General features: G+C 38.5%; 1 protein-coding gene across 1 annotated transcript in view; it reads left to right on the top strand.

Moving 5' to 3' along the window:
• The window catches only part of Epac (Exchange protein directly activated by cAMP), a gene marked incomplete at its 5' end in the record, with an annotated part of 1,038,330 nt that extends 1,011,096 nt beyond the window's left edge, over nt 1-27,234 (top strand). The window contains one exon of the mRNA XM_070086005.1: nt 24,830-27,234. Within this exon, the coding sequence (XP_069942106.1) occupies nt 24,830-24,957 (128 nt within the window). The remainder of the gene's footprint in view (nt 1-24,829) is intronic.
• Nucleotides 27,235-27,574: the final 340 nt, after the last annotated feature.

Here is a 27,574-nt window from a genome sequence, read left to right as displayed (position 1 = left end):
CCTGGTATGAAAAATTGAGGCCGATCAGAGGAGGCGTTCTCTAGTTATCACAGGGATTTCAACGTTTCCAGACTTAAATAGACACTGCCAAATTTACCCGGACACAAGCTAAACTTAATGTGTATTATCGTAACTGTAAGTTGCATCAACCATTAAATATTAAAGCCATTGAGAAAAGGTCAACTCAACTGTAGTTAACGTGAGTAAATGGGAAGCAAAATTTCATTAATTTACACATCAAATTTGCATATGTGAGTCTACACACCTGAATTACATTCTCCTCCGTCGTCGAATTAAGAAGTACCGTTTTTGAACGTTTGAAGCTACACCACTGAGGGTTTTGGAAGTTACCTGAGCCATTCCAAGATGCTGAGAATGGGTTCAACAATTTTGGTAACAGGGCATCTGCACATGCCAATTGCTCCTAGAATCTTGGACCAGCGAAATAAAAATGAAAAGTTGGAGGAAGTTTAAAGAGGGAAAAGTCTGACAACCGTTTAAATGTTTCCTTTCAGGGATACTAATTAAAATTAATAAAATACTTACCAATTAATGTCAGAAGCTTAGTAAATATATTGGATGCAGTATAAGTATATGTTGAAACAGATTTATTACGATATCATCGAAATTACCGAGATATGTAGCAGTTATATGTACCGCTGAGCGATAGTGCCTACGGCTCAAAACCGAAGGACTCGGGCTAAATCTCTGACGAGTCGTGATGTATGGGCTGTTCTTATTAATCAAGCAGCATCGTAAGGAGATGTAATATAACTCTTAATTATATTAAGACAAGCTGAGGTAGGATAACAGTTCAGTGTGAAAGTTCATCAGTCTGAAAAAAAAAATCACTAAATGTCATTTTATAGGATATTTCCTTAGAACTGGCAACAAACAAAAGTAAGTTCAATAATAAAAATTAAAGAATATCTGGGAGTAAGCAGAAATAAAGATCTACACAAATGTTGCTCAGAATGTATTTGGTGTAAAAAGTTTCACCAAATACATGAAGTATTCTCAGCATTCCCTGCGGAAGTTCCAGATCGACATTAAGTTACTAACCAACAACTGAGACATACTCTCATGATGGCATATTGCCATCACGAGGCTGTAGACACAGTCATGGCTGGAGTGTATCATCGCAAACTGAAGGAGAGGAAATGGTTGTCCATGTACTAGAATATATTTTAATACAATGTCAGTCACTGATCTCAGCTAAGAATACAGCATGTGAGACTTGGTTATGATGACTCAATAAGACCTGGTGTTGCTGACGGATGTAGACTTGTTCCTAACTACAGAATAGACCCTGGGACAAATTATAGCAGTAGATATTGTTCTATCGTAGAGAGAGATTTCCTGCTGGTCCTGTTGCTAAGAGAAAAACTAAGTCCTAAAGACCTGGCTCTGATGACAGCAGACATACTGCTCTTCTCAACCAGTTCATATACTACTAACAATAACTACAGCAAAGAGCAGAGCGGGTAAAAGCGAGTAACAGGAGGACCTTTACTCCGCCACGGCTAGTCGGCGTGTGTGCAAGTATCCACAGGATAAAAGGGCCCTGAGAACATGATCAGCTTGCTAAAACTCCCAGCATACAACACGCACACAACTTCTTTAGTGAGTTGGAGCTGACGACCAGCCAGTGAGAACTCGGCTTCTACCCAGACAGAATCACTGTAAAATAACGAGCACATCCTATCTTATTCAACACTCCAAACATGTTAAAAAGGAGTTTGCATAATTAATATGTTTTTAGTAATACTTCTTTTAACATTCTACACAATGCATGTATCATATTGTAATGACGAACATTTCCGTCCCAGCTGAGAACGAAAATAAGCAGTCCATCAAAACAGACGACAAATACACAGGAAAATATATAAATAAATAATATGATAATTGCTCAATAATTCAAGGTCTGTCACGCGAGACATGACAAGACTTATATCGAGGACACATACAATATACTGAATAAATTACATACTTTTAAAATACTTTGAGATGTCTTATATGACACATATGAGAAGCATCAACATCAATCTCGTCAAAATAAAGAGCAGGACAAAGTCGTCTTATCACAAAAGTAATGAACGTTTGGCAAGAAGTTTCAAAGTAAAGTTGTCAAAGCTATGGCAGTACTTTAAAAAACTCACCTAACGAAAGTCATCCAACATAACGAGGGACCCCGGCACAAACCTTTACCCTCCGTCCCATCCACTCTCCCTCGAGGCTCCTACAAGACGGTGACCCACAAGTAAATAATTAATTTACGTTTTACCTTGTATAGTGTGTCTCCTGTAATATCTCAGTGAGGTTGTGCTGCTTGATGGTTGACCGTATCTTTCCTGAACATTCTTATAAAGAGTCTGTGGATCCAGGCAGTTGAGGTGACTGTGCAGTCGAAGTTTCAATAAATGACTGTCTTAACTCATAAAACTTTTTTTTTAATTTTAGACAAAGGTCCATTCACCACAGGTGCAATATAATCCTTCAATATGTTGATATTTCTCTTAATTATTTCACATGTGATTGGTATATCTCTCAACTCATTTTCAGTTCGTGCGTCGAGCATCGTCACAGGAAATGGTATGTTCTCTAGACTTTATTTTGTGATCTCTCATACAAAATATTAATTTAAGGTATCTGATGTTTTATATTTATTTTTAAGTTTGGAATTTGTATCATCCAAGGATCCAAATTTGTCTGTCTTCATTTTCCTGCTGGTATAAAATACAAGATCTGTCTTAATGCTGATATTCTGTCCCAGATTTTTCTGTTTCTTTGTTGGTTGATATTACTTTCTGAGTGGCTTCGTTGTATGATCCAGTGTAAGTTACATAATATGGTTGAGAAGACTTGATTATCAGTGGGTAGCGACGTGTCGAAGATGTTACCTGGAGGCCCTAGCAAACTACCTCATAAGCATGAGACAGTCAACTATTGTGTCATGCACGAGACACTTGATGACCAGGTGGAACAATGACTACGAAAGCGCCTTTCTCCTCAAGCGTGTATGACAGTCATATTACGTACAAAATTTTCTGATTGTGAACGTAAGATTCTTTCTTAGAAAGCATCGTTTAAAGCTAACTTAATTTACTGTGTTAATTAAGAGGTTAGGATCCAGAACTCATTCCCAGATTCAATGTCCTTAATAAATGATATAAAACTCACAAACCTGTCGTACAGTCAGTTAAGTAATAATACTTCTTCTGCTCACAAGTTTGGTTTAAATTCTGGGATTTGTTAAAGCGTTTTGTAATTTAGAGAAGCAGTAACTTGCCAGTTGAGGGCATACAAGTAATTAAATGCAAAGGAAGGTTCGTTACCCATACTGAATATTCCTAATTTAAGAGTTTAATAAACTAATTATCGATGATAACATGTCTAATAAACAGACTTGACATCGAGGATAAGGTGAAACTTTGAGTTCCTATCCTTGAAGTGTTCAGATGTGCTCATCATAATTCCTAAAATTTAACGAATGCGAGCTGATTCATTAAAATAGTGACCAACATTTTTATTAAACATTTCTTACCTTCTGTGGATGTCGATATTCAAAGGAAGTGTCTAACTTTTCATTTTAGCAATTTAGCTTTTGAACAAGCCATGAAAAATAAGTAAGAGATCGACGTTCTAGCTGACAAGAATAGATAAACTGGAGGTTGACCTGGGTCAGGTCACAGCCAAGTCACTCTATATGATGAATTTGGTTGATTCTCAGTAATGTGACGGACTGAAGTCTAGAAATACCGAGCTTCAATTTTACGCTTGGAAATTAGTCCAGAGAGTCTGTAGCAGTTAATACCATTACTCTGCGCATCAAGTTCGACATGTTTGCCGAACCATTCGCAAAGAAAGAAAAAAAAAAAAGATGTGGAGCGACGTTGAATGTCAACAGTGAACTTAATGTGACTTAAATAAAAAACATGATAAAGAAACATCTTACTCCATATATTGCAAAATTCAAGGCAATTAAAAAAAAAATATGCGCCTGGCTTAGCATATTCTTCCCTCCATCGCTCCAAATAAAACTAATAAGTAGTAAAAAAAAAAAGCATTAATAAGTTGTAGTTTTAACACTGTTAACATAAATTAGAACCATCTCTAAAGGGATCAAGAAGCTACCAGATTTAGCAATATGATTGAAAACATCTTTTAAGCACAAGATTTACGTCGGCACATAGTGTCAACAATATATTAGATATCGTTCTAACCACAGATTGTGCTCTTATCATGCGAGCTACAAGTGTTATTAGGAAAAAGCGACTGCAGCATCATTCAGCTCAAAATAAATGGAAAAAAATTGAGATCCAGATTTATATTACGGCCGGTCCAATTAAAGAGCGGTGATCTTTGACAAGACTCGCCGTGACATCGTTAATGTCAACTGGATCAGACTACTAAATACAAGTAATATACAGGAAAATTGGAGCATGTTTAAAATTTTAAATAACAGTATTATATATCGAAAGGGATAACGTATTGAGAAAGATGAAACATATAAAGGAAATAATGTAATCAGACTGGATGATAAAATACCTAGTTGAGTTTATATACAGCAGGTGACATCACCAGCTCATCTCTAAATCTTTCCAGTATAAGTATATTGTCAGTGGCCACAATATTAGGTACACCCTCCTAGTACTGGGTAGGGCCCCACTTTGCCCCCAGCAGAGCATATAAGAAATTTAGGTTGATTGGTAACCTTGACGACCATGTTAACTATATACGGCTATTTGGAGAAAAACAGAAATATTAGAAATGATAAACGAGTTTGTAACACGAATTGTACACAATTTCAAAGGAAAATACAAAAAAAATCCTAAAATTCGTCACGGAGGGGAAATGTAAAAAATAATAGCAACGATAGGACATTTACTGAATGATGGTGCATGAACGTAACACTGTGTTAATGTTGGTAGAATTATCGACAATATGTTAGGTAGAAGGACACAAGTGCAACTAATGTGACATTTTATTGTGGCAAACGTTTCGATCTCCAGGAGCTTTATCAAGCCGTTACGGCTTGTAAAAGCTCCTGGAGAGCAAAACGCTGCCACAGTGAAACGTCACATTAGTTGCACTTGTGTCCTGTTACCTAACATAAAACTGCAACATAGATATGGCTTCAACACAAAACACAACAAAATTTGCTTTTTGTTGAGAAATGGTTTACCAGCTAAGGTAAAAGATAAAATATAGGGAGTACTTAGCTGATAAGACAGCTCATCGTCCACACAGCCGCCCCTGCAGACGAGGTCTTGAGAAGCTGTCATCCACTTCTTAATGGGCTGAAAAAGATTATATTATGTATGATAACAAATTACCCCTAGGGGGTGTTATGTCAGCATATTTCATTCACTGATGGCTGACGTACATACTTGTGTGGACTCAAAAGTCCGCTTATCACCGGGGTTTATGATAAGTGACTAACTCATAACTTAGACTCAACTGCACAGTCAATAGTAGTACATCATGAGTTAGAACACTTACCTGGGTATATGTATCTGACCCGTAGTTACGCCCGGAAATCCGATGAGTTGATTGAAGAATAGTGTTCTTTGAAGAATGTTGCACTACACTCTGTTGGATCATAACGCTCGTTGTTACACTGTTCATCAATAATTGTTCACACTATATCACTAAAGAAGGTGATCACACTTCTCTGTAAGTGTTTATCATGTTTTGTGAGACACTTTGTTCACACTAACCCACGGATCAGTGCTCTTTGTTGGTTATCGTGGCGTCTGTGTGGCTCTCAGTAGAGTCAAAAATAATCTAACCTCACAGCGTCCTACGCCGCTCCAATGCCCCTCGAACATAAAGGAAAAGCTGACCTAGTACTTTTGCTTCCTTGCCACTTCCTCCATGAAGCAAAGCAGAATGTTTGATTCTTGCTGTCTTAAGCATAGACAACAATGTACACTATCTTTACCATGGTAATAAAGTGGGAGAAGGATTTTCCTTAATTGTCCTGCTAAGGTAAGAGATGGACTGTCTTTTATTAAACTACACTTTGCAACACTGAACTTTGCAAGGAGCGTCTCGTACTGCATCTGGGATCAATTACTTGCTGTAGTAGTAAACAAGATGCTTGCCCCTTCTGAGAGGGCTGGGCCCCTCAGGGCTGAAAGGGGCTGAAGGGGGCTGATTCCCCCCTCCTGGAGAAAATTTCTCCACACTTTTAGCGACGAGCTCTGACAATAAAAATATTAACAAAATTAACAGACTTGACATTAAAATACGTAAAGAAGATGAATATTAACAAATCAAGAAGACCTGATATACTGCCTGCTGGAGATACTGAAGAATGTAGATAACAAATTGATTTCCCAATAACGGTATTATTTAACAGATCATTAGAAGGGAAGTTGCTGAAAGCGAATGTTTCCTCAATATTCAATAATATCGTCCCGTCAGTTTAACATTAAAATTTTAGGTAAACAAATGGAGACTTTCATTGGGACTGAAATTATGTTATTTTCTGGAAAGTAATAAAATAACTGAAAATCAACATGGAATTCAACACAAAAACAATGCATAACTTATTCGAATTTTTAATATATATGAAAAAAAAAGGATGAAAAGTCCACCAGATATAATATATCTGGTTATCCAAAAATCTTTCGACAAAGTACCCCATCAAAAACCGCTGGCCAAAATAAAAGTGGATGGTATTGGATACAAACTTAATGCCAAACTATTGACTGGTTCACTAACAGGAAACAGTGTGGTACTGAACTGATAAATATCTGAGTGGCAAACAAAGAAGGAAATTTCTCAGACATCTGGATCTTTGTTCAGTCTTTTCACAATGTGCGTAAATGATTTTAGGTAATGGCTAACATGTAAGATTAAAAAACTACCAGATGACACAATATTAGTGAAATTTAAGCATCAGGAGCAGATGTTTGAATTTTCAGAGTGATGTAGACTAGGCAGCACTGTAGTCGAAGTGGAAGATGAGTTTATATTAACAATCGCAACATAATGCATTTTGGATACAGTAAATTCGAAAATAAATTTAAAATATTTGGCAGCAAATTAAATAATAGAAAAATACCTTGGAAAAAATCATAAACAACTATCTCGTAAGTACTAAACAATTCACATCTGCAAAAACGACACTTGTTCAGTTGTATCTCAAACATGCCGTCCGGTTTTAGTCTATAATTTACCGAGGAAAAGGCAACTAAGCTCGTGCCATCACTAAGACAAATAATATGAAGACAAACTCAAAGAACTGAACCTTTTTTTTTCTTAAAAAAAAGCGGAGATTATCAGGAGATTTCATTCAAACTTTTAATAAGTTGAAAGGTTTCGATGCACACTAATGCGAAGCATAATTTGAAATGCAAAATGAGTCAAATACTCGAATCATTGGAACGAAACTTCTAGGCAAGAGATACAACACCTACATGTGTAACGTTTTGTGCAAATAAAATTGTAAAAAAAATGGAACAAACGTTTTGCTGAAACTTCAAGCGGGAAGACAGTACGAATAACATCCAGCTTGACAAGTACTCTGCAAACAAAATTCAATATCGTTTCGTTATAACATTGATGAGAAAAAAATCGATTCCTGGTCGGGGTAACTGTCTTTGTAGTTTGAACATTCGTTGTTGAACTGCATGGTGGTAATTATAATTTTCGCTTTGCAAACTTTTATTCCTTGATATAACCCTCTTGCAGTGTTAAAAGTGCACTATGCATCCCTGCTTTTACATAAATTAGCATATGGCAAAATTGGTTTCGTTACACGTAGTTTTGCTTAAAGTCACCGTTTCAAAGAAAATAACGACGACTTTAAGTGAGGACTTACTGTACTATGCTTGGGCAAATTTAAATCAATGGAGTCCTGATGCTCAATCAGCAAATACTTTAGGGCGGGCAGTTGACAACGAGGTAACCATCGTAGTGGTACAAGTAGATGTAGCAGAAGAAGTTATGGTAGTCAGCAGAGGTGATCGTCAGCCTGCACCACAGTATCCAGAAACAGAAATATCCACAGGTCTGTGAGTGACAGTGGATTAATGTGAGTAGTAGCGGTAGGAACAATAGCACTTAGTAGACATAGCTGCTGCCCTTTCCTTTAATTCACATTCATCTCTCCTTTAAGCCCCAAATTATTTTTTTTCAGTATGATATGGATTATCTTCCTTCTTTCATACTAACAGCAACTGGAGGGTTGAGAGGAAGCTTTACTGTTCTTGCCTCAAACATCTAGATAATACATATACGTGGAACCTCTGGTCACGAACGCTTCTGAACATGAACAAATCAGTTCACGACCAAAAAAATTCCCCAAATTTTTGCCTCTGGTCACGGACACATAATCAGGTGCCAGACAAACAGCCACGCCAATTTTCACATTCCTTGCCATTTTTTTTGCACGCATCAATTTTCCCCACTTCCTGTTTGTGTACACCTAACAAAGACCCTCGCCTTGTAGTCGGTCTCAGCCAGACATGTGTTCGTTTGCTATGAACTCGAGGATAAGGGATAAAGTACCATCTTCTTATCCCCTCCTGGGTACTTATATTAGAGAAAACGTAGTGTAGTTAGTATAGTGCTGTGATATAATACACTCGTAATGCACCATAAAACTAAATAAGTTTATTCAGGTATACACAAATATAGTTGCATATATTATCAAACATAGCAGCATATGTATAGAGAACCTAGGATAACCCAAAAAAGTCAGACAGACTGACTTATTTTCTCGATGTTTTTTTTCGGTGCGCACTCGTTTTCGTCGATTGTCTCGGAAGTAAGTTATTCAAAAATTACAGTAATTACGACCATGATAAATTCTTATTAGCAATGTTTTATCAGCAGGTAGTGCACAACTAGTTTCTCTCAGTGCCAGTACCCGGCTAAGAATTGCCATGTATGATTTTTGGTAAATATTTTTTTCTCAATTGTTTGTTGAGCTATCTTATTGAAACTTGGGCAATGTATGATGGAAAGAAGCTTCTTAACGTACACCTAAAATGAAAGAAATCGGACTATAAATAACGGAGTTCACTTCTCAGCTATTAGACATATCTAAAAAAAAAAACTTAAAAAAAAAAAAAATTACAGCGAACGGCTCGTAGGGGTCTAGAACGGACTCGTGCAATGTTAGTTTTCTTCTGTTCAAGGTTTTCTCAGTGTTATTCAAGGTTTTTACATTCAGTTTACTATTACACTGTGCATTCTATGGTATAATTAGCTATTTTTGTGCTTAAAATTCTTAAAAAAAAAAACAATATTTACATACAGTTAGTAGGGGCCTGGAATGGATTGATCGTATTTACATACAATGCAATGGGGAAATTAGGTTCGGGTCACGACCAAATCGCTTGTATGAAAGTAAAAGGGACGTGGTGTGAACGAGACAGGTGACGGGAACGGAGTGAAATCAGGCTCAGTAAATGTTGATAAGACAGTTGGGGGCAGTGTTGGGTTGCCAGCTCAAAAGATGTAGACGACTTAAGAGAGAGGTTCAGTTTCTTGTGGACAAGGTTGGGGAGGCAATTGTAGATGTAGGAGTAATTCTGGGGTAGTTGTGGCTATAAAGTCTGAGATCGTGAGTCAGAAGTGTGAAGTGTGAAGTCAGATCGTGTGAAGTGACCGCTCTGCTAGTGTGTTGCTTTGATATAGATCTTGGTAGTCACTGAGGTAGAGGCTGGGGTGTGGTAGTAGCCAGAGCAGACGGTGCAGGTTAAGTAAACATTAAGGTGGTGGGGATTTCATTAGTGAAAATCGTATAAGGGTTGGAAATATGAGCAAAAGAATGTGATGAGCTTGTAGGTGTTGGGGCGCCTACTGACTTTGGAGTAGGAGATTCCAGGTAATCTCCATTGCTTTCGGATTTGGGAAATTGCCAGACATGATAATCCTTCTGTTTCTCATATTTCTTACTCCAGAAGGAAAATTAGGCATCTGCAAGAATGCAAGAAAGGTGTGTCTTTACAGTTCAGACCGGAGAGTTAGTTCGTAATCTGGGTCATTGTGCGCTAAAAAACTAAAGTGGTTGGCATTACACTGGAGACCTGCAGTGTTTTGCTATATATGTAATGAAGAAGAGAAACGTGTGGCTATCAAATGTTAATTTGGCACTAATAGTTTGGGAGCTTCCTCCATCCGTGTGCTGGGTAAACATAAGTGCAACTCTGGTTATTGGGAAGATGCTTCAGTTTCAGTTATTTTTGGAAGTCTAGGATGCACTCAGTGAAGTGTAGCTGTACAACCATGTGAAGGATGACAACTGTTCCGCGATATGAATTGAAGAGGGTGGAAGAGGGTAGAAGTATACGTCTTACCCAAAAATGAATCATGTCTCTTGTTGCATTTGAAAGATACCTGTTAGTGATAAAGTTTTCCAGGAGATACGTTTCATTCTCCTTGAGTTTGTCTTGTATTCAACGTCGATTTTTCATTTATCTGTAAATGTTGTTTGGTAGATAACAGTTACAAGGAAATCTAGGTTCTGGTGAAAATCTAAGATCATGCAAGGATCAGTTAAGGATGCAGCACTGATCAGGGACCCCGGGGTAGGACTGAACACGGAAATCGCTATTGATGGTTGGCGATTATTATATATAAATTTATTTTTTGAGTAAAAAGGGGGAAGAAGAGAGGCAGCTGTAGGGAGAAACGAAAAGAAATTAAGTACACACCCTGAACTATGATCACCTTCGGATCACCGGGCAGTGTTGACGCTTCTTGTAACCTCCCGTAATCTACCCTGTACACCACGATGACACCCACAGAGGCTCATTTAAAAATATTAGAAGGGGATCTGAAACGCCAGGAGTCGTACTGTTTCGCCTGCCTGGATCCGAAAGCAACTTCCAGTATATTTCCATCATTTCTTTCACAACATCACTACCACCTAAGTCCATGTTGGAACAAGGCCGACTATGATCCATCTCTTTTCTATCTGCCTTGGAGCCAAATTTTGCAATGGGATAATCTTAACAAAATTCCGAATTGAAGGAGGTTAGATGATATTTAAATTCAATCCAAAAAAGGGGACAAAATATCCAATTCCTCGGGTTAAGAGCCCCTTCGCCACGTTAAGGAACCCATCCTTGAATGGATTCCAGATTTTGCAATAAATTGACTGACTCCATCGTCCTATATTATGCTTAAGTCCTCTGATATCAAGAATTGCAATCTCATGATAGGTTTTAAGATGTTAAATTTTCTTTCTTATATTCTTCTTGTATGTTATGTTTTCTCTGAGTCACATCAACATACACTATATACCAAAGAGAATGATCATTCGCTTCTAAGTGCGGTCACATAGATCAAGAAAATATTTTATTCCTAAGTATATACATTATTTAAGGGGATTGCTGTCCAGGTGGCCTGATTACTAAGTGGATAGCTGGTAAAGTGGCCAGATGAATATGTAATTATTTAGACAGGAGGAAAAACTGCTAACTAGCTAGCTGGTTTGCAAGATTATGATGTGGCTGTTTGTCTGGGTTGTCAAATTGTTAAGTAGTTTTCAGGCAAAGTGGCCAGGATGCTAAGTGGCTAGCTGGGCAGGTGGCCAGACTGCTAAATGGCTAGCTGGGCAGGTGTCTATGATGCTAAGTGGCTAGCTGGGCAGGTGGCCAGACTGCTAAGTGGCTAGCTGGGCAGGTGGCCAGACTGCTAAGTGGCTAGCTGGGCAGGTGTCTAGGATGCTAAGTGGCTAGCTGGGCAGGTGGCCAGACTACTAAGTGGCTAGCTGGGCAGGTGGCCAGGATGCTAAGTGGCTAGCTGGGCAGGTGGCCAGACTACTAAGTGGCTAGCTGGGCATGTGGTCAGACTGCTAAGTGGCTAGCTGGGCAGGTGGCCAGACTGCTAAGTGGCTAGCTGGGCAGGTGGCCAGACTGCTAAGTGGCTAGCTGGGCAGGTGGCCAGACTACTAAGTGGCTAGCTGGCAAGGTGGCCAGATTTCTAAGTGGCTAATTGTAAAGGAAGTCAGATAGCTAAATAACTAGCTGGCAAAGTGATGAGACTGCAAAATGGCTAGCTGGTCAAATGACCAGATTGCTAAGTAGTTAGTGGCTTGCTAATTGCTTCCTGGTATGGTGGCTAGATGGATAAATGGTTAGCTGGCCATTTAACCATATTGCGAAATGGGTAGCTGTCTAGTAGGCCATATTGCTAATTGGCTACCTGACTAAGAAACCAGATTGTTAAGTACATGGCTGGCTAGGAGGAAAGACTGCTAAGTGGCAAGCTGGCTAGGTGGCCAGATTGCTATGCGGCTAGTTAGCCAGGTGGCCATATTGCTAAGTGGCTAACTGGCTAGGAGATCAGATTGCTAAGTGGCTAGCTATCGAGGTGCTCAAATTGCTAAATTTCTAGGTAGTAGGGTAGCTTGACTGCAAAATGGCTGGCTGGCTGGGTGTCCAGTTTTCTAAGTGGCTAAGTAGCGAGGTGGATGGATTACTAATTGGCTAGGTGGACAGATTACTTAGTGGCTAGGTGGATATGTTACTAAGTGGCTTGTTGGATACAATACTAAGTGGCTATGTAGACAGATTACTAAGTGTCTAGGTGGACATTAGTAAGTGGCTAGGTGGATAGGTTACTAAGTGACTAAGTAGATATATTAGTAAGTGGCTAGGTGGACATATTAGTAAGTGGCTAGGTAGACATATTAGTAAGTGGCTAGGTAGACATTTTAGTAAGTGGCTAGGTAGACATATTAGTAAGTGGCTAGGTAGACATTTTAGTAAGTGGCTAGGTGGACAGATTACTAAGTGTCTTCGTGTAGATGTGATTTCATAAATTATAAATCAATTAGTCCGGGAGTCTTGTATACCTCGTTTAGTTGATTATTTTTTGCGTGTACGTCAGAAATGGTTGCGCGTGTGCGACCATGTTAAGGCGACAACGCGCAGATCTAAGTAGTGCTACTGCTTTATTGAAAGTTTATTTCGCATTTTTCTTTCCTCTAGAAGCAGAGCTAATTTCTGCTACTTGAGCCTAGCTGGTTGCTGGTACTTGAGTATGAATTATTGTATGTACCACATGTTTTCAATGGATCATTTTTTTTTTTCGCTTATGTCAGAACTCAAACTGAACGTTGTACTAATTTGTCGAGTACTATACTCCAAATTATAATTATATTTAAACCAGCGACAATAGTTTGACTTTTATGCTGCATTGAATGTTTGTATATGTGTGTGTTATTATTGTAATCATGGAGAAGCGCTAAATCCGTAAGGGCCGTACAACTCCTGGGAAATAGGAGGTAGACACCAAGGATCTCTGATTCCCTTATCAAGAGCTTTTCACCAGTATCAACGTAACCCTTTGATGACTGGATCATCATGAAGAAATTTTGAACTGTTCTTAGAGAGGTGATCTTGGGAGACGTGACACTATACTTGCCAACACAACGTTATTATATTTAAGACTGTTAAGACTGTCATGTATCTGACTAACCTTGATGGTCTGTGATATATTAAACCAGATTATTTTTCCAACGAAATTCTAATTAAACATTGAGTACATCATCATATAAATAAGAAGGACGTCTTTGACTTTTCATAACGAAGAAGAAAAGAAGAAGATTAAGACACATATGCAACAGTTGGGTATCTTTATTGATGACTGAAACGTTTCGCTTACGCATAGGCTTCATCAGTCATATACTGAGATTAAATGACATGGGGCAGGCGTAACAGCGAAGAAAAGATACTGCAATCAGTCCATCAACCTAAGAGAAATAGTTCTGATGTGGTCAGTCCCTCAGCCTGGAGAAGAGGTCAGCTCCATAGTCTGGAACAACGTGAAGCTAAAACAAAAGAATAGAATCTTAATTAATGCTGCCGAAGGTGAGACGTGAAGGTGTGGGTGACGTAGCAGGAGGCGGGACCACCACCTTGTTTCACCTACTGCAAACTCTTTGACTTGTCAGTATATATACTATTCTATCATGCAAAAAAAGAAGAGCAAGGAAAAAAAAACGAATAAAAATAAGATGAAAACGAAGAAAAAGAAGAATTGTGTTTATCTCTGTCTAATTATGTCCATCTACTTTTACGAAAGTACTAAAGTCAAAGATGAGATTATTGATAAAATTAATATCAAGAATTTGACGATACATTGGTTGTAGGCTACACACACGATACATTGGTTGTAGGCTACACACACGATACATTGGTTGTAGGCTACACACACGATACATTGGTTGTAGGCTACACACACGATACATTGGTTGTAGGCTACACACACGATACATTGGTTGTAGGCTACACACACGATACATTGGTTGTAGGCTACACACACGATACATTGGTTGTAGGCTACACACACGATACATTGGTTGTAGGCTACACACACGATACATTGGTTGTAGGCTACACACACGATACATTGGTTGTAGGCTACACACACGGGTAACCTGCCGCCTTGCTAGTATATAATGACCCAACTGACGCCATGGAAGCACTCAAGGTATAAATTTTAAATTTAGAACGTTTAATATAAATTAATTCTTAAATTACTTCAGTTACTGACTGTGTAGGTGTAGTGGGCGGGGCTGTTAGTGGTATATTATTATTATTATTATTATTATTATTATTATTATTATTATTATTATTATTATTATTATTATAATTAGGAGCGCTAAACCCGTAGGATTATACAGCGAACGTGAGGGGGGGGGGATGGAAGGTATTCACGCTCAATTCAGGGAACCGGAGCACAGATCTATTTCCCTAGATCAAGAGCACCTGACCAGCGTCAAGGAACCTCCCTCGAGGGTTGTTAGTGGTACAGAGAGCAATAATGTAACCTAATCCGTCGCTGCATTTGGATCTCAAACGTTTGCCTTTGTTCACTATTGCAATGTAACATTTGTTGCTTACACCAAAGTTTCAGAATAAAAAAAAAGAAAAAAAAAACAGAAAAATATTTTCTCTGATAATTTCTGTTACCACCTGAGAATGGTGGCGAGAAAAATATTTGTTCATTTCTCACCCATCTGTCTGTTCACCTCAGATATGTTAGTCAACATAGTTGCTTCAGTTAAGACCTGGGTATATAACCCTAAAAATGTACGATCTGTTCGAGTCATATTATCTATAAAAACAGCTATCATTTATCCAGTAATACCAGCCGCACCTGCTCTCAAAAATATTTGACCCTGGCTACAAAAGTTTACCACATGTTGAAACTGATTGTTCTCGGCAAAACTTCATCTTAGTCTGCCCTTGCAGGCATTTAGTTAGCTTAATTAAACTCTCGCCGGTACTTTATAGGTCGTGAGACTCTCATGAGCCCCCAACTCGGTCAACTTCTTCAGTACTTTGAAAATGCCAAGTTCATTAAGGAATGTGACGTCTATCGCAGGCCATGTTTAGAAGTGGTTCTCATTACTCAAAACACAAGCAGTTTTATGATTCCGGAAATGCTTGCCGAACAAACTTAAGCAGATAATAAACATCACCTAGTTTCAGCCTACAGTACGCACACCACCTGATCTCACCCACTAGGCTGGGTGCATCATTCTTGTAGGATTGCGAGGTCCTGTGGGTTAGAGCGTCATGTGTTTTCGCTCACCATGAGGCGGGCCAAAGCAGCATGGGTTCGAGTCCTTGGTTAGTCGCAGTGTTGTTACATATATATATATATATATATATATATATATATATATATATATATATATATATATATATATATATATATATATTATATATATATATGTATATATATATATATATATATATATATATATATATATATATATATATATATATATATATATATATATATATATATATAAAATGTATATATATATATATATATATATATATATATATATATATATATATATATATATATATATATATATATATATATATTGTACTGAAAAAACACTACTAATTGTAATGTTATTATATATCCCACTCATTTCTTGTGTCTTTCTTACATGTCGGTGCTAACCACCATTTGTTACCTCAGAAAGTGAGAGAGGGAGGGAGAGAGAGAGAGAGAGAGAGAGAGAGAGGGAGTATGGTAGCGAGGAAGGGGCCTGGTGATCTTCTATGGTAGTGAAGGAGGGACCTGGAAGTCTTGTATGGTAGTTAGGGAGAGGCTTGATGGTCATGTATGGTAGTGAGGAGGGGCCTGATGGTCATGTATGGCAGTGAGGGAGGGGTCTGGTGGTCTTCCATGGTAGTGAAGGAGGAGCCTAGTGGTTTTGTATGGTAGTGAGAAAGGGGCTTGGTGGTCATGTATGGTAGTGAGGAAGGGGCCTGGTGGTCTTATATAGAAGTGAGGGAGAGGCCTGGTGATTAAATATGGAAGTGGGGAAGGAGCCTGGTGGTCATGCATGGTAGTAAGAGAGGGGCCTTGTGGTTTGAATGGTAGTGAGGGAGGAACCTGATGGTCTTGTATGGTAGTGAGGGAGGGGTCTGGTGGTCTTGTCTGGTAGTGAGGGAGGGTCCTGGTGGTCTAGTATGGTAGTGAGGGGCCTGGTGTTCAAGTATGGTAGTGATGGACCTGATGGTTTAGTATGGTACTGAGGGGGGCCTGGTGGTCTAGTATGGTAGTAGGGGCCTGGTGGTCTAGTATGGTAGTGGGGACCTGGTGGGCTAGTATGGTAGTAGTATGGTTTAGTAGTATGGTAGTGGAGAAGGGACCTGATAGTCTTGTAAGGTAGTGAGGGAGGGGCCTAGTGTCTAGTATGGTAGTCTAGTATGGTGGTCTAGTATGGTAGTGAGGAACCTGGAGGTCTAGTATGATAGTGAGGGAGGGAGCTGGTGGTTTAGTATGGTAGTGAGATACATTGTGGTCTATTATGGTAGAGAAGGACCTGGTGGTATGTTATGACAGTGATGGAGGGACATAGTGATCTAGTATTGTAGTGACGGAGCTGTTGTACTAGTATGGTAGAGTGGGAGTGGCCTGGTGGACTTTTATGATAGTGAAGGACCTGGTAGTCTAGTATGGACCTGAGGAGCCTGGTAGTCTAGTATGGTAGCAAGGAAGGGTCCTAGTATTCTAGAATAATAGTGAGGGAGGGACCTAGTGGTCTAGTATGGTAGTGAGGGAGGGACCTGGTGGATAGGCATGGTAATGAGGGACCTAGTGGACTAATATGGTACTGAGGGAGGGACCTAGTGATCTAGTATGGTAATGAGGGACATGGTGATCTAGTATGGCAGTGAGGGACCTGGTGGTCTAGTACGTTAGTGAGAAACCTAGTGGTCTAGTATGGTAGTGAGGGACCTGGTGGTCCAGTATGGTAGTGAGGGACCTGGTGATCTAGTATGGTGGTGAGGGACCTGGTGGTCTAATATGGTAGTGAGGGAGGGACCTGGTGGTCTTTTATTGTAGTGAGGGAGCTTGTAGTCCAGTATGGTAGTGAGGGAGGGAGCTGGTTGTCTAGTATGATAATAAGGGACCTGGTGATCTAATATGGTATTGAGGACCTGATCTAGTATGGTAGTGACGGAGCTGGTGGTAAAGTATGGTAGAGAGGGCTCTGATTGTCTAGTATGGTAATAAGGAACCTTGTGATCTAATATGGTATTGAGGGACCTGATCTGGTATGGTAGTGAGGGAGGGACCTGGTGGTCTAGTATGGTAGTGAGGGACCTGGTGATCTAGTATTGTAGTTAGAGAGAGACCTGGTGGTCTGCTATGGTAGTGAGAAACTTTGTGGTATAGTATGGTAGTGAGGGACCTAGTGGTCTAGCATGGTAGTGAGAGAGGGACCTGATGGTCTAGTATGGTAGTGAGAGAGGGATTTGTTGGTCTAGTATGGTAGTGAGAGAGGGACCTGGTGGTCTAGTATGGTAGTGAGAGAGGGACCTGGCGATCTAGTATGGTAGTGAGAGAGGGACCTGGTGGTCTAGTATGGTAGTGAGAGAGGGACCTGGCGATCTAGTATGGTAGTGAGAGAGGACCCGGTGGTCTAGTATGGTAGTGAGAGAGAGACCTGATGGTCTAGTATGGTAGTGAGAGAGAGACCTGGCGATCTAGTATAGTAGTGAGAGAGGCACCTGGTGGTCTAGTATAGTAGTGAGAGAGGGACCTGGTGGTCTAGTATGGTAGTGAGAGAGGGACCTGGTGGTCTAGTATGGTAGTGAGAGAGGGACCTTTTGGTCTAGTATGGTAGTGAGGGATGGGTAGCTGTGTATGTCAGGTGAATTATAATTATAATAAGGAAGGGGTAATCATGTAGATTTGAACAAGCTGCAAGTCTGGGTTAACAAGCGGCTAATGGAGTTTAACCCCAGCAAGTGCAAAGTTATGAAGTTTTTGGAAGGCAAAAAAGACCGCAAACAGAGTTCAGTCTTGAGGGGCAAAGGCTGCAAACCTCACTCAGGGAGAAAGACCTTTACCGAGCATATCGCCTGACGCACACATTAACGAAATAAACGGTGCAGAAAATGGGAATCTAAGATTAGCTTTTAGTCATCGAAGTAAGGAGTCATTCACGACACTGCACCGTGTACATCAGGCCTATACTGCAGTATGCAGCACCAGTGTAGGACCCACACCTGGTCAGGGATTTAAAAAAAATTGAATAAAGTTCAGAGGTTTGCAATGAAACTTGTCCCAGACCTCAGGGGTATGTCCTACTAGGAGATGTTGAAGGAATCCAGCATGATGGCAGCTGGAAGACAGAAGGACTAGGGGGATGATGTGATAACTTCGTACAAAACACTGAGAGGACTTGGTAGGGTGAATAGGGACAGATTGTCTGAGAGGTGATAAGCATAAACACGAGGACACAATTGGAAGTTAAAAACCCAGATGAGTTACAGTGGCGTTAGGAAATATTTCTTCAGTCTTAGAGTAGTCAGGAAGTGGAACGACCTGGACAGGCAGGATCCATACAAGCGATGAATCGGGAGGCAGGAGTTCACACACGCCCCCATCAGTCACATATAGGTGAGTACACAGACACACACACACACACACACACACGCACACACACACATGCACACGCACACACATGCACACGCACACACACACACACACACACACACACACACACACACACACACACACACACACACACACACACACACACACACACAAATAGGTGAGTACAAATAGGTGAGTACACACACACACACACACACACAGTGGAGGAAGGATCAATATGTAGCTTTAAGAAGAAATACGACAAAGCTTTTGGAACAAGAGAGCGGACCTAATAGTGATCAGCGAAGAGGTGGGACCAGGAGCTGTGACTCAAGCCCTGCAACGACAAATACGTGAGCACACACACACACACACACACAGAAACACGCACATGCACACACACATGCACACACATGTATAGTGCCATGGAGAAGATTATCAAAAGAAGAGTAGTGAAGCACCTAGAAAGAAATGAGCTTATACACGATAACCAGCACGGTTTCAGGGAGGGGAAATAATGTCTCACAAACCTAATGGGATTTTATGACAAGGTGACAGAAGCAGGACAGGAGAGAGAGGGGTGTAGACTCCATTCTCTTGGACTGTAAGAAGGCTTTCGACACAATTCCACACAAGAGATTAGTGCAAAAGCTTTAGGAGCACGTAGGAAAAGCACTTCAGCTGATCCGAATACCTAACAGGAAGGAAACAGTGGTGGTACGTGATGAGTTGTCAGTGAGGGTGCCTGTGACGAGCGGGTTCCACAAGGGTCAGTCCGAGAACCAGTGCTGTTTCTGGTATATGTAAATAACATGACAGAAGGGGTAGATTAAGAGGTGTTCCTGTTTGCAGACGATGATATGAAGCTAATTTGGAGAATTCAGGTGGATGAGGATCAGGATAGGCTGTAAGCCTGGTCGAACAACTGGCTGCTGGAGTTTAGCCCTACTAAGTGCATAGTCATGAAGATTGGGGAAAATCAAAGAAAACCGCAGACAGAGTACAGGCTAGGAAGCCAAATGCTGCAAGCCTCACTCAAGGAAAAGGATCGTGGGGTGAATACCATACGGAGCACATCTGAGGTGCACATCAACCAAATAACTGCTGCAGCATACAGCATATGGGCGCCTGGCAAACCTGGTGTTTCGACACCCGAGTAAGGACTCTGTACACCCCGTACGTCAGGCTCAAATTAGAGTATGCAACACCAATATGGTAACCCCACCGGGTCAAGCACGTCAGGCTATTAGAGAAAATGCAAAGGTTTGCAATAAGACTAGTCCCAGAGCTAAGGGATATGTCCTACAAGGAGAAGTTAAGGGAAAACCTGACGACACTGGAGGATAGGAGGGATAGGGGGGGACATAATAACGACATATGAAATACTGAGAAGAACTGACAGTTGGATATGGACATTATATTTCAGAGATAGGACACAGCAACAAGGGGGTCACAACTGGAAGATAAAAACTCAGATGAATCACAGGGATGTTAGAAAGAATTTTTTCAGTCATAGAGTTGACAGGAAGTAGAACAATCTGGAGAGTGATATAGCGGAGACAGGATCTCTACATAGCTTTAAGAAGAGATACGAAAATGTTCATAGAGCAGGGAAAAAGTGGCCCTGTAAGCGATCAGCGAAGAGGCCGAGCAGGAGATGTGAATCGACCCCCGCAAGCACAACTAGGTTAGTACATAGCACACACAAACATAAACTTTCACACACAAACACACGCACATGCACTCACATAAAAAACATAAACACGGTCTAGAGCTGTGACTCAACCCCTGCAAAAACATATTAATGTGTATAGGTGATCACACACACATAAACATACACATACACAGGCAACTTAGCCTATTTGGTCTTCTTTCAATCTTTGTGGGGCAGGGTAAATGGTAAATCTACAAAGGAACTAAACCAGATGGGCACAGGAGAGTTCAGGAGGTGAGTTGTATCAACTAGATATGATGATAAATGGCCTAAAGAACGAAGTGGATGATCAGTGAGAAATTAATAAGGTCCTTTCAGAAGGAATCTGAATAAAGAACTCTAAAACAGGAGGAGAAACAGAAAACTGAAAGACGCCATGGATAAAATAAAATAATGGACTGATGGACAGTAACAATGAAGGAAGGATAAACTGGGAAATCTGCAATGAATGAAGAAGGAAAATCACTAGTTGAGATGCTCTCTGAAGATGGGATGGCAAAGGAGGTGAGAAAAAAAACATCAAGGGAAACGGTTAAGACAGATGGCAATCTGGAAGGAAAGTCAGTAGAAGGAAGAAGAGGTTGCTGATTATCTGTTGACTTCAGGAGGCTTAGGGAATGTCAGGAAGCAGAAGACTGTATCTGTCATTAGGTGTATAGAAGAGGAATGCATTGAGAAGATGAAAAATTTTCATAGGATAGGAAGGTACTTCAATGACAAATGTTCAATCACGCTAACCATCTAGACAAATGTAGCCAGGAACAGGATCCAGAGACAAGCGATATTATTTTGCACAGTGAATAGGTAGAAAAGGAACAACCAAGGAGTTAATAAGTAAAAGAGACAGGAGGAGGGATCACTCAGCCCTAAGGAACTCTTCTAGGACCCTCCCTCACTTTCACAACATTAAAGCTATCCCCATACCCTTTTCCCAGATCACCCCCCTCTCCTACAGTTTCCATCTTGATTACTTCTTTATACTGATGCAAACACCAACCTAATCCCTACCTTCACCATTCGGACAGATACTCAACCAACAGAAAGACTAGACAATAAAAACCACAGCATGGTTAAGGAAAGAAAGCTGAGTGTAGTATACTAATTCGAGCGAATTATCGAAAGAAGTGATGAGTTTATAGAGTGGAAAGAAGAGGTAAACCCATACATCATGGCTGTAATAGAGATGAAGAAATCTGAAATGATAACTGATACCATATTCTGAATAGGATACTATGTAATAAGGAAAGACAGGGGAGACAGGGAAGAGCAAGGAACGGCTGTGATAGTTAGAAATTAGTGTTTTGAAGAGACGAGGACAAATAACCCATCTAATTACATAGATGAGTATTGTCAAGGTTGCAGGACCCAAAGTAATATTACCAGTGTTTTACAACCCACTACCAAACAATAAGTGACCGAGACAGGAATATAAAAATAACAACACGGCAGTGGTTAACATCTTAGCAAAAGTAGCAAGGAGAGCTAAAGCATAGTTATTAATTATGGGTGATTTCAACTACAAAGAAATTGATTGGGAGAATCGGGACCCACACGGGGGACCAGAAACATAGAGAATTAGAATAATGGAGGAAGTTAAAGATGAGTTTCTGTGCTACAATATAAACAGCATGATAAGAAAGGTAGGAGATGAATCAACAAGATAGGATCTTGAATTTACCACAGGTGCATCTGACATAGATGAAATAGAATACAAGAGCCCCGTTTGTGCTGAACTTCGAATTTCTTGTGGAACTAAATGTTGAAGGTCGAGAGGCAGGTAAATGGTGTGAGACATCAGACTTCAGAAGAAAGAACTTTGAAGGGGTCATAGAATTCTTAAATTCAATGTAGTGGAAATGGGAGATGGAGTGAAAGTCGCCAAATGGGATGATAGAGTACTAGCTGGTAAGTTCCGGGAGACAAAGGAGATATTTATACCCTGAAGGGTGATAAATCTCTTAAAAAGAGTCCTTGGTTTAACCAAAGATGCAAAGAATAAAAAAGAACTCACGAGTTTAAAAAATACAGAAAGTGAAAGGCAGTCGAAAACAAAGAAGTAAGCAGAAACGAATATGCAAGGTTGAGGAGAAACGTAAAGTCAGCAGTTTGAGAATGACTTAACTGCAAAAGCCAAGACTGAGCTGAAACTACCTCACAGCCACATCAGAAGAAAGACAAGAGTAAAAGACAAGGTAATTCAACTAACAAACAATGACAAAAAAATCTGTGAAGCGTTGCACAAACGATTTAAAAACGTTTTTTGGGTGGAAGCGGGCAATATCAGAAGGCTAAGAAGAACTGGTACACCTTCTAGTACTGGAAAACATAAGCAACAGAGACACAGTTAAAAAGCTTCACACATAAAATACAATGAAATCTGACAAAGTGTCACCATGGATTCTATGTCTGAACCACTAGCTAAAATCTACAAGGCAATGGACATTGAGCAATTGCAAGAGATCCGGAAAACTGTGAATGTAGTCCCATTGTTTAAGGAGACAAGCAGGAGAGGTTCAACTAAAGGCCAAGATCACTGACACTAATACTACCAATACTAATACTTACATCGCTAGGACTACTACTGCTACTATTAAATCTACCAACACTACTACCACTTTAATGCTGTTCCTTCTCCCGTTACACTATCCCGTCCCCGTCCCGTCTGGTACATACTCTGGCTCTCTTCCCTTCGCGCTTCTGGGTGCCCCGTGGTCTAGTGGCAAAAACTCTCGCTTCACACGGTGAGGGTCAGGGTTCGATTCCTGGCGAAGGGGTGGAAACATCGGACGTGTTTCCTTACACCGGTTGTCTATGTTCATCCATCAGTAAAATGGGTACCTGGATGTTAGTCGACTGGTGTGGGTCGCATCCTGGGACAAAACTGACCTAATTTGCCCGAAATGCTCTGCAAAACACGCGGTTTTCTATGTAGTAATATGTCATTGATGTCAGCTAGGCCTGTATACCTTGTACATGTACTTGTAGTAAATAAAGATATTATTATTATTATTATTATTATTATTATTATTATTATTATTATTATTATTATTATTATTATTTAAAAAAAAATGTCAATGGTCCAAGTCGGTCCGAAACGTCGTCGTAAGCTTCTCTCTTTTATGTGCGGGTTATTTGTGTATATTTTTATTATTATTATATAAATTTTTCCAAGTCAGACCGAAGCGTCGTCATGTTTCAGTCTTGTATGTGCAGGTTACTAACTTGTCTAGTGTGTAATTTTAGTTACTTTAGTAATGTATGTATTAATATTGTTTATATTTATTTTAATATAATATAATAAATGAAATTATTCTAGTATTATATGAAATTATTCAAATATAGGTTTTCATGTATTAGAATAATGATATATTTATTTATTTTATTTTTAATTGTTTGTCATCAAAGTTTAAAAACCTGTGAACTGTAATATTTTTAAAACATTAAAGTAACAATATAATGAGAGCAGGATAATTTAGTTTCATGTTTAAAATAACTGGGAATTATTCAGATTTTTATGTAGCACTGAATGACCCTTGTGGGTTTAGCGCTTAGTCATGATAATAATAATAATAATTCAGATTTTTGTTGTCTTAACTGATTTCCGATTAAATTTTCATTAAATTTCAAAATATACAGATAGATTCAGAAATTTGATGTTTTCTTTTTTTTTCAGTTCGTAATCCTGACTGTGGTTCTTGTAATATATTAATGAGTAATGACATTGACATCTGAGAGAATTCAATTATTTAATATTTAATCTCACTGGGTTATTTAATATATATTAAGCAGTAAGCATTCCCGTTTATATTAAACATAATATTTTTTTATATAAATTATAGGAATATTATCGGTATTGGTATGGTATTATCGTATTGGTATCGTCCTATCCCTAGTTAATATAAATTTGGTTATTATTCTTATTGAAAGATAAGGTAACCTTATCTTCCCTTGGTTATTAACCTTCTCGGGTTAGTCAAATAAACACTTGATGATGCTTTTATTAGTTCTCTGATCTTAGAAGATGACTACCAGTTCCGTGTATTAAAAATTACTCTCAGTTTTCAGTTATTTGTCTGTTTCATGATTGAGGTTAACTCTCAGTTTGGGTATTAAATTAGTCACACTGTCATAACATCTTATTCACATTACTATCCCAGCTCGGTTAGGAATCTTGTTATTAATTTTAATGTGCACAGATTTCCTTTAATCAGCACTGAATTTGTTTTTCAGCACTTGAGGCTCCACCAGTGCCTAAAAATGAGAATGAAATCAGGGTTTATGTCAGGAATCTTCAGGTAATTGACAATCAGCGACGTCTCTTAGCTCTCTCCCAGCGATATGAACCTAAAAGACCATGAGTGGAAAGAAGAAAGACTTTACCGTCTTTCAACTAATGTGAAGCAAATCACAATGGCCTTGATGTAACTAGAAAATAATTAAATGACAACGACCTTTCCAGGTCAAGTGTTATGCATTTTTAACTTCTGAAGATAGATCATCAAGTGACTCTTGGCTGACGGGAAAACCATACACCACATGAAAAATGGATACTAAATGAAAAAAAAAAAAGAATAATTTCATGTGAGGGAACTGTGAAAAAAAAATTTCTTTCAAGGAGTGTGTGTTAAGAGCACTGAATCACATTTTTATTTTTTGTGTGAAAAATGCCAAATATTAAAGGAAAATTATTAAGTGACAACCTTAGAAGTAAATTATAATAAAAATCGTGAACGATAAAGCTTGACAGTTAATGTCATGAAAAGTATTTGAAAATTGTGAGAGTAATGCATTATTTTAACTTCTAGTGATTTGAATAATTTAAAACAAAATGTATAGCTAAAGTAACTAGATAAATTAAATTATTTTTATCAGAGTGAATTAAAAAAAATCCCACAGCATGTGCACACTGAAGGACGAGTGTATATCATATAGGATATAAGAACATGATTTAAGAGAAAGAACTCAGTGAAAAATATATCTTATGTTCTTAAAAGAATTAGATGTGTATAATGTATGATGAAATATGATGTTGAATTTAGATTAAATGTGAAATTAAAAATGATAATTCGAACACATCAAAATTATCATTGTATATTTATTAACTTTTATAAATAATATTCTTGTAAGGAATATTTCTTGTACTTAGTGAGGAATATGTATCTAAGCAAATTTTTTTAAAAATAATATTGATGTATTGATGTGTTCAATTATAATTTAATTTCCTTTTCATATTTATTCGAATATAGAATTATGATAATAGCCGTTACCAATAAAAAAAAAATCTGGAATAATTTCTAATGACAAAATAAAAATATAAACATAAACATAATATATGAAATAGTGTATATAATCTTTCATAGAGAATATATATAGTTTTAATGTGTTAAGGAGCTATTGACTACATAAGTGACTTTATGATTTTCTATTAACTTTATATTATATACAAAATATTTTAATTTAAGGATTTCAATATTGCCAAAGTCTCAGTGACTACACCAAAAGTTATGAAAAATATTTTACCCTTGACGTTAAACGTTTGAAAGTAAACGTTTAAAGCACCTTATAAAACTTTATAATTGTCCTTTGTATTTGTATTCTTGTCTGTGATGTGAAGGTCAGAAGATGTACAGCATAAAATTATTTTTTGTAGTTGCTTTTACAATATTTAAAAATGTATCTGAGACTTAAATGTACATAAGGTATTAGCTGAGGTTGATTTGTACAAAGGTATTATATATTATTAATAACATCAGCCATTGTGTATCAGGGTCCACTATGTTGTTTGCAAGGTTTAATGTTTATGTTGGTACCAGGCATGTCGATATCATGGGCGACTCTTAATATGAGTCCATAAATGACGTTATCATTTGTGACATTTGAGGCTAAGATTAGTACTTGCGGTCAGTAAATATATATGTAGGTCTACCGTGTGTTTGTCTTGAAGGTGATGGAGTGTCATCATTATTACCATTATTATTACTATCCTTCTCGTTGATGATGTTTTATGTAGAGTTGGGTGTAAGTTCGTTACATTAAAACCAAAAAGGCCACATGTACCGAAAATAACTATGAGTTGATTGTATATTTTATTGCCAGATGTGAAAACAGCACAAAAGGATTAGAATCCAGAATATATCACTGCATACCTGTAACTGAAGGGATATATAAATGTAACATGAAAAGAAACAAAACTTATTAAAATTTATTATGTATATTGAGGCCATTAAATTTCTGTCAGCGTTGAAAATTATCAGAAATATTTTATGATGGCTTCCTTATTAATGCATTCTTTATTTTGTCGTTTGGGTATATTTTACTAGTTGGAAACTTACAGAAAGTAGTAATGTGTAGTGTGTGTCATCATTAGAACGTAGGGCCAACTGTCACTCAAGTTCCTCTCATGTACATAACGTATGACCATTATTCACTGGCCACTTCATAAGTGTTATTTCTTCCCTTCATTCCACTTGTAAGACACTTGATAGTTTTACTGTTCAGTGTGCGGTATACATTCCTTGCAGGAAAAATCTAGACATTCTGTCTGTCCTAAACACAGTAAAAGTATTTTCAATCGTGTATGACAGCTGAGATATCGAGCAAACTCTCTAGGTATATAATATTGACTTATCAACTAAGATCAGTGATAATCACTCGTCTTGATAGCGTTTAGTTTTCAAGAGAGTCTTGCATATACATATATATATATATATATATATATATATATATATATATATATATATATATATATATATATATATATATATATATATATATATATATATATATATATATCTTGTTGATAGTTTTCCTCTTACACCCGATGCATCTTATAAGGTATTTTTTGTGTCTTCCCTGTACTTTACAGGCAGTAAACTCTCGATTTCCTGGTGGACTGAGAACTCTGATTAGTTGGATAAAATGCGATGTGGATATCGTCGTTCGTTGACCCAGATACCCATCGTTACAGGTGTACTC

Source organism: Cherax quadricarinatus, chromosome 17 (genome assembly GCF_038502225.1).
Source record: "Cherax quadricarinatus isolate ZL_2023a chromosome 17, ASM3850222v1, whole genome shotgun sequence".
In the NCBI taxonomy this organism is placed as follows: domain Eukaryota; kingdom Metazoa; phylum Arthropoda; class Malacostraca; order Decapoda; family Parastacidae; genus Cherax; species Cherax quadricarinatus.
The sequence above is the reverse complement of the archived record's forward strand: the minus strand, read 5'-3'. Positions and strand labels throughout refer to the sequence as shown.